The sequence below is a fragment of the Galeopterus variegatus genome, unplaced genomic scaffold, assembly GCF_000696425.1.
Source record: "Galeopterus variegatus unplaced genomic scaffold, G_variegatus-3.0.2 Scaffold872, whole genome shotgun sequence".
Lineage (NCBI taxonomy): Eukaryota > Metazoa > Chordata > Mammalia > Dermoptera > Cynocephalidae > Galeopterus > Galeopterus variegatus.
Window position 1 is genome coordinate 154,087 of NW_007726983.1, and position 13,127 is coordinate 167,213.

The window sequence follows — 13,127 nt, forward strand, 5'->3', positions numbered from 1 at the left end:
TTAGCCCTCCCTTGCTCAGACATTTGCCATGTGACACCCTGTTCTGCTGTAGAGCCACTACCAAGAAGAAGGCCCTCACCAGATGTGTTCCCTGGACTTTGAACTTCGCAGTCTCTGAAACTAAGAAATAAACTTGTACTTCTTTATAAATTACCCAGTTTCAGGTTTTTGACAAGTTTCTGGGATAAGCAACAGAAACAGACTAAATATGAACCCTCTTCAGTAACTTCTCCACAAAGCAGTTAGCAGGTTTTACAATAGATGTACAAATCAGATCTTTTCCTTAAAATCTTCCAATTGCTCTCAAATTCAAACCTATTATTACCATGACTGTCGGATCCTGAACATCCCTGTGGCTCCTTTTCTCCTTTCCTTTAGGTTGCAGAGGCCTTCACTGACCACCCCACCTATAACCCCATTTACCCTCTCTCTGACCACCAGAGAGAGGTGTCTCTCTCTCCTTTCACCTTCTGCCCTAATTCAGACCCCTGCACTCTATTACCTTATTTACCCTTCTTTATTTGCCTTCTAAGCACTTATTCCATCCGACATATCTGTTATTGTCTGTCTCCTCCCCTGGAACACGAGCTAAATGATAACAAGGTGTTCATCTCTTATATAACAACGTGTTCTTACAGTCTAGCACTGTGGCCAGTGGATAGTAGGTGCTTCCTAAATATTTGTTGGGATGGCTGAAGAGACACAGGTCCATATGGAAACCTCCAGTAGCCAAAACTAAGGTCTGATGCAGTTGTTCACAGAAGGCTACTCACTGATGGAGGAAGGCAAAGAGGTATCTCATGATGACCAGAGTGGTTTGGGGCAGGACCAGGAGGACTTTCCGGATGTGCAGAGCTCTCTCCTGCAGGTTGTCCATTGCTGAAAGAAGAAAGCCATGTGTCATCCTCCACTGTGACTGAGATCCCAGGGAATAATGGCCAGAGTCTCTTATTCCCAGCAGGTTCAACACAGAGAGCACCAGATCAAGCCCACACACAAGCACTGGTGCACAGTGACAGGAGTTTCACTTCTGTTGCTTCTTGGGGTGGGGCTGCTGGAAGAGGGCACATGCTCGGCTCCAGGCATTTACCAATGCAGGACTTAAGGTGTATGCTCCTTGGGCACAGAAGTGGTTGGAGATGTTTCCCACAACATCTACTACCTTTTTATTCAAACAACCATGGACAAGGAGCCATCCATTAACCTGCTATGACTGCTCACACCCAGCATATATCTGGGGAGGGAAAGAGGCTGTGCAGGTCCTGTCCTGCCCACTCTACACATGTGTCACCTCATCCTCTGGGCAAGCCTGGCTTATCTTCCCCCTCCTTTATAGGCAGTCAGGATGAGTAGAATGTGGCCAGAGGTAGGAGATGGCAGCCCCCTGGGTAAGTAGCAATATCCAGGAAGAAGACCAGAGGTTTCCTGACTTTCGTGCTATGGACAGGTTACTTATAGGTATGGCCCTAGGTTTGTGGCCTCCATCATGGGAAGCCTCCCACTTCGACAGAGTGCCAGGTGGATAGTGTCATTTTCTATGACTGCTTTTATGTAAAAAAGAAATGGAAAGGACTGGATTAGGAGTAAGAATATATCTCTAGGGGAGAACTGGGCAGTCAAGGGATCTTGAATTGTCTTGGCAAGCTCAGTCCAACTTAAGATACTTCACCTAGGTCCAGTCCTGGAAAGAGACATGAAGACATGGCCCAAGGGATCCATATACTTAATAGCCCACATAACTCTTTTCCACTAGACTCCCACAGAGGGCTGACAAACAAAAAAGGAGAGCTAGTTTCCTGACTGCTCTGGGCCTTTCTCTCTTAGAATAACTGAGAGAGGAACAAATGCTCAGGTAGATACCAAGTCAAACTGGAAACTTGCAGGGGCATGAAGACCCTGGTTGACATGCGAAGAAAGATCTTTTTTCAATTTCAAAGGCACCGCTCCTTCCAGCCGCTGGAGCATCATTCAGATGGGGTCTGCTTCCATGGATGGTTTTCCATGGAAAACAAATGAGAGATTGTTCCAGTATCATCGCTAAACTAAATGGCTAGTAATAGCTTTTCAAGCACCAAATTTAACCGTAAGAGGCTGAGAACCCCTAAGAAGAATAAAGTAGAGACTATAGATTTCTTTCTGGGAAAATATGTTACTTTACTACTTTTAAATGTGCAGAGGGCTTTTATTCCTAGAGGAACACCTTAATAGATCTAGCAGGTAACACATGCCATATTTAAAGCAACAAGCAGGAAGTATTTGCAACACTTATGCTTTTCCCACTTGTATAATATAAAGCACAAGTACTAGTGCATAAGCATCAAATAATTGAAAAGGACTGGGTCTCATATATGAATATAAAGATATTTACTAAAGGAAGGCAGAGCCCAGAGACAGGAAAGAGTTTAAGACTGAGGTGAATCAGAAAGAAAAAAGCCAGAGTCCTGACTTAGAGTCCTAGACTTTCACTGAAAAGTCATTCCTCCTCCCCGCCCACTAGCGGATGAAGGAGCAAGGATGAGGGGGAGAAACATCACTGGGGAAAAGGAAAACTTTACCCCAAATCTTATAATAAACAAAGACCCCATGGAAATTTTTTCTCTCTTGTTACTAGGTGTTCTGGCCCAGAAGGCAGTCTGAGGCCGGGACGGTACTTACTGACGCAGGCCATCAGGTCATGGAAGATGTCCTTGGGGAAGAGAGGGTGTTCCAGCCCCCGGAAATAAAGCTTCAGGACCCCAGCAATGGAGTCCATGTCATGGTCATTCTGGTCCCCAGCCAGGGGGTCCTCTCCTGAGGATTAGTAACCCCCCCAAAAAGGAAAGAGAGAATGAGAGAGGCAAAAACACATAGGACAAAACAGAGGTGGTGGGTAAGGGGCTCCATATTTATGTCCTTTTCTCCATTTATCAGCTCCCTGCCCAGCATGGTGGTCACGAGTGGGGCAGACCAGGAAATAGTTTTGGGGGCCCTAGGACCAGAGGAGGGCAGAAGAGTTCAGCACCATAAACTTTCTTAGGCCGGTATGCCTAGCTCCGGGACATTCCCTTCAGGCTGAGGTTGGACACAGCAACTGCCTCTCTCAGAAGAATCATGAAACCAGGCTGGGACTGAGCCCCTAGGGGAGGAAAATGAGGCCAAAGAGGCCAGCTCCCCAGACTAGCTCTCACTCCTCCTGGCCTGCAACAAAGGACACCTACTTACAGGAGAACAATCATGCCGGAGCTCCCTATGGAAAATTTCACATCAGATGTAATTAGATTTAATGATAGGACCAACCTCAAATTGAAACTATATATATCCATTACCGTGACGGAAATTGCCAAAGCTTGCCCATTACCTTAATAGCCCACAAGATAATAAATGGGCTACAATGAAAAGGCACATTAGCCTTGATATTAACTGCCACCAAGGGTTCCGGATAAAGCCATAAACTGCCCAGATATGATAGTTAACTTCTTGGATTTTGGCAGATCATCGCAGAAAAGAGGTCGAATGGGTGGGGCTGAACCGGAAGGAGGGAGCTGGGCTCTGCCCTCGTAACTCCCTGCATAACTAAGGGGGAGTGTGTCCAAGAGAACTCATGCCTGCTGTCACCAGAGGGAGGCAAGCTGGCTTCCTAACCTCTGGGGACCTCTCAGGAGAGAAAGGACTGAGCCAATACCCCAGGGGTCTGGCAAACATTTGGTATTATCTCCAAAGCCGTTTCCTTACCTCTCTCAAAGGCATTTTTGATGTCATTCACTTCCACCTGGGATCCTGACACCCGAAAAATTCCTTCATGCTGTAGTCCTGAAAACACACGGGGAAAAGTGATCAAGGAGAAGAAAAAACAAACTCACAACCATAGTGCCAAGCTAAGTTGAATTCCTATCTCCCCCAGCCAGACTGTATTTAACCACTTTGTCTCTCTTCTTCAGGCCAAAGAAGAAAAACATGTAAAAGCATGTTGGAAAAGTCACTGGAATAATTATGAGGTGTCAGCCTAAAGAAAGAACCGATCGGAGACTTAAGGGAAGGGATGTCTAAGGCAGGCTCTACTTCTGACTCCAATGGTGACTAGGTGGCAGGTTCCTTCCCTATCTTTGCCTCTCTGTTCCCATCTGTAAAGCAAGAAAGTGACCCACTGGTGTTTTCTTATCACCCAGAGTCAAGAATGGGAAATGTGTCATGGCAAGAAAGACATCAGGTGCCATTAGAGGAGTTTCATATGGCTTGAGATTATAATTAATGCTGTAGCTGCTCTAACACTGTTCAATTCTTCTAAGCGTGATGCTTTCAATACTTAATGAAAAAGAGAGGACATGAAAATGCAAGTGATCAGTCAACAGTTAGTATTGCCAGACACTGTGCTAGGCCCTGGTCCCTGATCACACCTTTACTCTAAACACGAACGTGGATGAACGCTACACTACAATAATGTGCACAAAAAATTTGTCTTTTGGGATTTTGTTAGAGTAGAAATAATCATAAAAAATAATGCTTGTATAGTGATTGCTGCTAATAAATGCTTTCATCTTAACAACTCACTTGGTCCGCACAATAAGAGATAACCTCACAACAAGGTAGGGGTTAAGAGCAACTCCATTTTCTAGATAAGGGGACAGATGAGTGATGACTGAAGTCACATAGGTAATAAGAACCAGAGCCAGGACTCAAACCCAGGCTTTTTGGATGCAATCGTGTGCTCAGCCCTCAATGCCAGGCTTGTGGGGCCTGTTAAAGTGTGAGTGCAGAGAGGACAGGAACCACCTCAGTCAGTCTGGACATGGACATGGCGTAGAGATAGACTACACGTGCAAAACCAGTGAGAAATCCAGGAAGCAGGTCCTTAGTACTTCCATGGCATCAGGACTGTCCGGCCTTTCTCAGGAGCCCAGGGTCTCAATTGTGGGCACTCTGTCAAAATTCCCTCTGTTACGATACAATCCTTCAAAAACCTTGACATATCAGAGAAACCTCAGAAAAACAAAACAGAATAATGCTACATTTTGCCCACTGTTTCAGGGTTACTCTCTCAGTGAAGGGGGCAGCTGGATTCTATCAGCTAGACCTTTGGTGGCTAACCACATAGGCCAGGACTGAAATCCTGAGTCCAACTGAAACATTAAGAAGTAAGGAGAGAGAATGTAACAGGACTTAAGGTGTCTGCTCCTCTAAGGGAATCTCCTCACAGGATGAGATTCCACAGGATGGCGGCAACGTTAAAACCCCACTAATGCCGGTGTAATAGCACTACATTAGTTACCAATGGGATGGAAGGGCCAGATAATGTTGTTTAAATGCAGAATGTAAACAGCAAGTGCTCTGACGGAAAAAGCCACAGACCCAGGGTCTTGTCAAAAACACAGTATAAAGAAATGTCATCTCAGAGACCAGACTACTCATTGTGGTTGGTGAAGCCAACTACACAACTTCCTGAGAGAGGGTCGTCTTAGCAAGGAAAGCAGCCTTGGCTCATGAGCCCATGAGAAAAAGAAATCAGAGGAGAGCTTATTAGACATCAGGCAGCAAGCCTGAAACACACTGAGCTCTTTCAGTCTGATTTCTGTTTCCCCTCGAGAACCTATGCTTTAGAAGGACCATTATGTACTCTTGCTCAATAGAATCTTTAGTGTCTAATCTGATAACACTGAAAGCAGGAACATTAATAGGTGCTTGGTTTCCTGAAAGTAAAGGGGAAAACCAGTTGATTTTATTATAATACTGGTAAATCCTTGCATAACCAGACACATCCATGATCTTTCTTACTTTTTCTTAGTCGCACTACAAAACCCATCAGACCTGGATAAGTTATTTGGAAATGGCAACAAAACCTTCCATTTTGTGCTGGATCCAGCCATTTTCAAGAGGTGTGCTCCTACAGAATTCTTGAAATGACTGTTACAGCAGCCACCTCATGCTCACAATGCTTTGCTCCCTTCCTTATGAAAATGCAGGGTTTTTTCATCATGACCCAGTGTCAGTTGTTCCTCACATCCCTTCCCCTCCTTCAAGTCTTCCTGGATCACCCTGACCCACCGGTAGCTTTCTCATCTTTATAACGGGAACTATGTCTTCCTCCCAGGAGATTTGAAGATAGTTAGGATGTGAAAATTCCCAGCATTTGGTGAGCGATACACTCTTCTGAGACTGACAAAACTTATGAATCCTACCCCCATTAAATGCATACACACAAAAATTTTAACCATAGTTTTTTAGGGAGTTCATAAATATCTTGAGCTCTGATTTGGGAAAAAATTCAATTTAGATGAACAAACCTTTTTTTTTTTTGGTAGCTGGCCAGTACAAGAATTGAACTCTGGACCTTGGTGTTACTGAACAAATGTTTTTTGAGCAGATACTATGTGCTAAGTTTAAAAAAAAAAATCAACCATGTATTTATTTGCTTAATCCTAGAATGCACATAGAATAGTCTCAGAATTTCTAACACTTATCCCTACAATGAACAAATTACTAACTATAGTACAATATTTGTTTATAGCTCTTTTTGTCTTTAGACTTGTACAAGTATATCATCAAAGCACTGTTTTCCAAAGTTACTTCTTTCTCATTGCCCTTCAGCGTAGTTGTTATTCATTTATAACACAGTTAAGTTTACTTGTCACCGTTTGTTTTCTACTTTGCATTTTACCCACGCCTGATTTTATTTCTCTTTTGAGTATGGAAAACACTAATGTAGTTCTAAAAGTGAAAACTAGGGGCCGGCCCGTGGCTCACTCGGTAGAGTGCGGTGCTGATAACACCAAGGCCCCGGGTTCGGATCCCATATAGGGATGGCCGGTTAGCTCGCTGGCGGAGTGTGGTGCTGACAACACCAAGTCAAGGGTTAAGATCCCCTTACCGGTCATCTTTAAAAAAAAAAAAAATAAATAAAAGTGAAAACTACACAAAAGGTACATGCAGAGAAATGTCACCTCTTCCACCTCCCGCTGCCCCAGCCTGTTCACCCACTTCCCCTCATTTATCTGTCCTGTATTTCTTTTTGCAGAAATGAGAAGATACATGTATATTCTCATATCCTCTTCTAACAAAGTGCATTTTATTTTTTTTACTTAACAATATCCTGAGAATCTCTCCATATCAGTTCCTGGAAATCTTCCTCATTCATTTTTCACAATCACATAGTACTCTATTGAATTAATGTACCATAATTTTTTCAACCACTCTTGTATGTATGGGCACTTAGGTAGTTTCTAATATTTTGCAATTATAAACAATGCTGCAACAAATAACCTTGTGCATATATATTTATATTATTGGAGGTATATCTTCACAATAAATTCCTAGAAGGATTGCTGGATCAGAAGATAAATGCAGGCGTTCCAGTCAAGATGGCGGAATAGATGGTCCTCAGCATCACTCTCTCCCACAAATCAACCAATTTACAGCTATAAAAATGTACCATCAGCCAAGCTGGGGCTGCTGGAACTCAGGGTAAGAGGAGGAGAGACCTACAGAGTTCAAGAAGGCAGGAAAAACTACGATGAAAGAAAGAAAAAACTGCTCTGAGCATTTCAGGCCACAGCCGCTTTAAGGTTCCAGCTGCTCAGTGCATGGAGCAGGAGACAGCAGAAGCTGCAGCTGTGCCCTTCAGATGGAGTTACTTTGAGGCAGCAGGGGAGAAGAGGGCCTTGGTGGCCCCCAGGACAGCAAGACCATTAATAGGGTTCCCATGGACCCACGCAGGAGAGAGGAGCCAGAACAGCTGAAAAAGGGGAGCCATTCAGAGGCCAGTGAGTCATTGCAAGGGACTAGCACAGGGCCCGTCCCATGGGAAGTGTTGGGAGCATGGGCGGTGGGGGAGACAGGCCCACTGGGAGAACACTGGGGTACAGCAAGGACAGCCGATCCGCCCCCCAATCAGCACAGGACCACTCAGAGGAGACTGGTCGGGAATGCAGAATTGCATGGGGTGCAGTTTGATTAAAAAACTCAGGCCCAGATCAGAGTTTCTACATAACCCAGGTGCACCAAGTCTTGGGTCAACCATTAAACCCTGAGCTGCACAAAAAGCCTTCTCTAGGGAAACAGCAGCAAAGCCGCAATTTAGCTCAACCACACAGCTCAAGTACTGGATCCCACAGGAAGTTCCCCTGTGTTAGAAGTAAGCAAAGGACAAAAAATTAGTTCTGGCCCAGGCACACCACCAACGCCTTGGGGTCCACCAGGGGACATGAGGCATGGATCTGGGGACCGGACCACTGCCCACAACCACTCACACCACCAGCACCACAGGGCCCCTCTCGTGGGCCTGGGGCATGGATCCAGAAACCAGACCCTCCCTCCCACAACCAGGCACACTGTGCCAGCGCCTTGGGGCCCACCTGGGGACCTGAGGCATGGAGAAGGGGACCAGACCCCCCTCCCATAACCAGGCACACTATGCCAGTGCCTTGGGGCCTGCCCGGAGACCCCAGGCTTGGAACCAGGGATAGAAGCCTTGGAGCCACACACTGCCAGCACCAAGGAGCATGCCAAAAACATCACCTCCGTGTGGGTGGCCCACTATGGCTACCACAATGACCATGGCTGCTGCGAAGTGGCTAGACTCCACAACCACCACACGGATGGTCCGCCAGCTACTGGAGTGCAGTGACACAAGGAGAGTCACCAGCAGAGATAAAGAAAAGAAGAGGATGTCTATCTCCACAAAGCCCATTTCAGAGTGACAGAAGAAGTGTCTGCTCTATGATAATATTGTGGGACCTGATCACAGCTCTCAGCATTGCACATATCATCTAGGCAACAAATCAACAGAGTAACCATTATTCTTTCAGAAGGAGAGAAGAAATCTAGGGCAATTAGAAGGCAGAGGGGGAGCGAGAGGGGGATGAGGAGAGACTGGACAAAGGGCATAAAGAATAATTATGATTTATAACAATATATATGCTAGTAATATTGATTTGATCAACATATCTCAATATTGCACCCCCAAAATATATAATTAATTTGGATTCAATAAAAAAAATTTTTTAAAAAAGATAAATGCATATGTAGTTTTGCGAGATACTTCCAAATTCCCTTCGAGAAGGGTGGTACCATTTGTATTCCCATCAGCAATATATGAGCATGCCTGTTTTTCCAGAGCCTCACCACAGAAATGTGCTAAGTTTTTGTTTCTTCATGTACTGTGCCTGTACGGGGGCAGAGACAGGTACATTCAAGCCACACTATCCGGAATCTGCCCACTTCACAGCTAACACCCTGGTCCAGGCCACCATCACATCTTCCTTGGTTCTAGTGTAGTAACTTCCTGTTTCCTCCTTAAGGTCTCATCTCCATTCACCAGCCAGGGATCCTTTAAAAAGAAGACTCCCTGCTCAAAATTCTCCAATGGCTTCCCATCTCACTCAGAATAAAATTCAAACACCTGCCTTAGCCTACGAGACCCTAAGAGTCTGGCCTCTGGCTTCATCTCCTGTCACTCTGCTCTATACTCACTCTGCTCCAGCCATGCTGGCCTCCTGTGTGCTGCTCCTTGTGCATGCCAAGGGTCTCTGCACTTGATGCCCCCTCTCTCCAAGATATTCTTCCCCAGATGTCCACGTGGCTCACACCCTCACAGCTTTACTCAAATGTCACCTTCTTAGGAGAGGCCTTTCCCGTGAACCCCTCTAGAACAGTGTCCCTTCTCCATTCCCTCACCTTGCTTTACTTTTCTTCATGACACTCACTAATTGTCTGTTAATCCATCCTTTTATAGAATGTAAGATTCACAAAGGCAGGAACTTTTTAATAGCACACAAAAGCAATCAATATATATTTGTTGAATGAATGAATGAATGAAATACATGGAAGAATAAGCAGGAGTTCAGACCTTCTTCTTCCTATTGTCTTTTAGGCACAAATAATTCCTGCTGCCCTGAACTCAGTTTGGACTTATCTTTGCCAACTACTTGATCATTAATCAATACTGTCTTGTGAAATTTCTTATACTGCTATTCTGAATTACCACAGCTTATCTCCTTTTATTTAACTTATCACTTGCTTACTTATTTTCTTCTAACTACATCATAAAACCATTTAAAGACAGGAATAGTGTATTACTCCTTTTTTTTTTCCTACTTGGCAACGCATGGTGCCCAGCACTGATGAGAGCCTCAATAAATATTTGTTGACTGTTCAACAGTGATATGTAATGTTGTTACTTCAAGTGAATAGAGATAATATTTAAAAATTACAGCTGATTAAAATAGGATAAGTTGAGGGTCAGCCCTTGGCTCACTTGGGAGAGTTTGGTGCTGATAATACCAAGGTCACAGGTTCGGATCCCTATATAGGGATGGCTGGTTAGCTCACTTGGGAGAGCGTGGTGCTGACAACACCAAGTCAATGGTCAAGATCCCCTTACCGGTCATCTTTAAAAATAAATAAATAAATAAAATGGGATAAGTTGTAAGCATGCTAAAATAATTCCTATTCCAAAAATGAACCTGAGTGATGTCCCAGTTTATAGGGAGAGAGGAAGGTGAGGGGAAGGAGAGAGAATGGCTGCCTCTGAAATCAAAACAGCAATCACCTACATACCTCCTTAGCACCAGGAAGGTCATTCTGTCCCTCTTCCTATCACCAGACAGGACAGCATCTAAAAACAATTTCTGATGCCCAGTTCCTAGAAATCTTCATGGTTCTAGCTCAGATATCTATGCTTTCTAAGCATTCTTACACTTGGAAAATCAATTCTCTGGCAATTATCTCCATCCCTAAATTCTGTCCAACCAGACCAGTAGCTAGTGAGGAATGGAGTTTGTGAGATTCAGCTTCATTCAAGAAGAGGATAGCGTGATGTTACCTGGGCTGAGGAGGAGCCAGCCCCCGCAGACTCTCAAATGCTGGATACTACTTTAATTTTTTTTTTTTTCCGTTTTGTCTTTTTTACTGACCGGTAACGGGATCGCAACCCTTGGTGTTGCGCCCGCACCGCGCTCAGCCAGCGAGTGGGAACCGGTCTCCACATGGGATCCGAACCCTCGGCGGGAGCGCCACCACACTCCCAAGCGGTGCATTCTCCAGTGCGCCACCGGGCCGGCCCTGGATACTACTTTAAGACCAGTTACTAACTGAGCTCTTGGGGATCTTGGATCCAGTGAGACCAAACCAGAAAAAAACCTGAATATTATCAGAAATCAGTGCAACATTAGAAAAGGGACCAAACCAGTCTGGTCAAACCGGAAAGCCAATGTGACAAAATGGTCGGGTTGTGCTTTGGGAGATACCTACAAAGAGATACTTACAAAGACTATGAGTAACGGCGAAACTACCACCACCGTGCAATACCGGCTGTACTTACTCACATAACAGCTGTAATTTAAAACTCACTCTCAAGCTAGAAAAGGGCATGTGGTAAGTGGCTGAGGCATTTTGGGTCAAAACATATGATGTCTTTCTCTCAATGTCTAGGTGTGGTCATTCTGAGGTAACAAACACTGTGTGAACAAATAAGATTTTATTCCTTTTCTGAGAATGTCAGGATGGGAAGTCAATCTCTATTCTTACTCTGCAAAGAATTCCTGGAAGTTCTCCCCAATCTTTGCACAAATATGGGCAAGGCTGAAATCCTGCTTACCGTGTCTGCTGATAAACCGGATACAGCTTTCTACCACCAGAGGAATTGCCTGGCTGGAGTCCTGAAAAGACAAAGAGAAACACATTAGAATCTTCAAAGAGGGATAGCCCACGGTCAGAGAAAATGGGCCAAAGCGTGAGGAACTCGTCTCAGTTGGACCAGTGGCTGGTCCACAAAGGAGCACCTGGCCTGTCCTCCAAGATCCATGGCACAAAAACACAACCACCTACAGATGCCTTAAATTCAGCATGTCCTAAATGGAACTTAACATCTTTTATCCCAAACCAGCCCCCCACCCCCAGCCATCCAATCGATCAATACATTCTGTCAAGTCTGCTTCCTAAACATCTCTCAAATCCATTCATTTTTCTCCATCTCTCCTGCCACCAACCCAGTTCAATTCCCACCCTTGCCGTCCTCCAATCCACGTTTCTCTTTCTTCACATGGTGGATAGGTGATCTTTAAAAATGCACATCTCATCATTTAAACTCTTCCAAAGACTTCTCACGACTCTGTATAAGCCTTGTGTGTCTAGCATCCTGCCTTTGCCTCCCATTCCATCGTCTGCTTCTCCCCCTAGTTTCTGCTACAGCCACACCTTTCTGTTCCTCAGATAAGTCCTCCTTTGCCTCGTGGCTTTGCACGAGCTGCTCCTGCTGCTGCTGGCATCCTCTTCTCAACCCTGATTGTGGCTTAATTGTGCAGGTGTGAATATTGGTTTGCATTTGTCACCACTATAGCTCAAGCTCTACAAGGGCAGATCCTCCATTGATTCTTGGATGTCCAGGGCTGGCTATCATGCACTCACATAGCAGGTGCTCAATCAATATAAGTTGAACATAGCAGAATGAACCAGTGAGTGCTTCAAAAAGAGGGTTTGTTTGACATAAAAGTTAAGGGGGAAAAAAAGAAAGAAAAACCACATTTTGGAAATAGTGGAGATTACCTGGTACTAAGCAAAGCACCAGGCCTCCCAGATGTCAAGCTTTGCTCTGTTATCTTGGTAGACAGTCCTGCTCATGCCATTTAACTACTTTGGGTCTCAATTTGCTTACTACACACTGGGGAGGGGACTGGTGGTGAGGAGAGTAATATTTCCTATTGGCACATGAACATTAGTCCCTATCATTTACAGAAAAATGTCTAGTGATGTTGGGCCATGCACTGAGTCCATTAGATGGATTGGTCCTGGTAACAATCCTATGGGTATGTGTTATTATTATTATGCTCATTTGACAAATGAGGAAATGAAGACTTAGCAAGGTTAAATAGCTGCTTATAGTCACATGACTGGTAAGTGGCAGAGCCAGGATTTAAACCCAGGCAGTCTCCCTCTGAGTCTGAACATTTTATTACTACCCAGACTACATCCTAAGAGCTCAGTAAACATTGCCAGGTGTGTATACCAACTATTACTAAAAACCAGAAACATTTCATACTGCAGCTAAATTCACAATAATTCGGGGCTCACAACCTAGCTAGAAAGGGCTTTAGATGTTCATGACAGAGACTAGACACTCAAGTGGGATGGGTCCATGTGGCTTCTGCCCATTTCACAGA

General features: G+C 44.6%; 1 protein-coding gene across 2 annotated transcripts in view; it reads right to left on the minus strand.

Annotated features, from left to right (window-relative positions):
* Positions 1–13,127, minus strand: part of SRGAP2 (SLIT-ROBO Rho GTPase activating protein 2) — a 255,587-nt gene that overhangs the window by 23,232 nt on the left and 219,228 nt on the right. For both annotated transcript variants that reach the window (XM_008573077.1, XM_008573078.1), the window contains exons 13-16: positions 11,567–11,627; positions 3,712–3,789; positions 2,656–2,790; positions 774–879 (exon numbers count right to left, since the gene is read on the minus strand). In XM_008573077.1, coding sequence (XP_008571299.1) covers positions 774–879; positions 2,656–2,790; positions 3,712–3,789; positions 11,567–11,627 — 380 coding nt within the window. The remainder of the gene's footprint in view (positions 1–773; positions 880–2,655; positions 2,791–3,711; positions 3,790–11,566; positions 11,628–13,127) is intronic.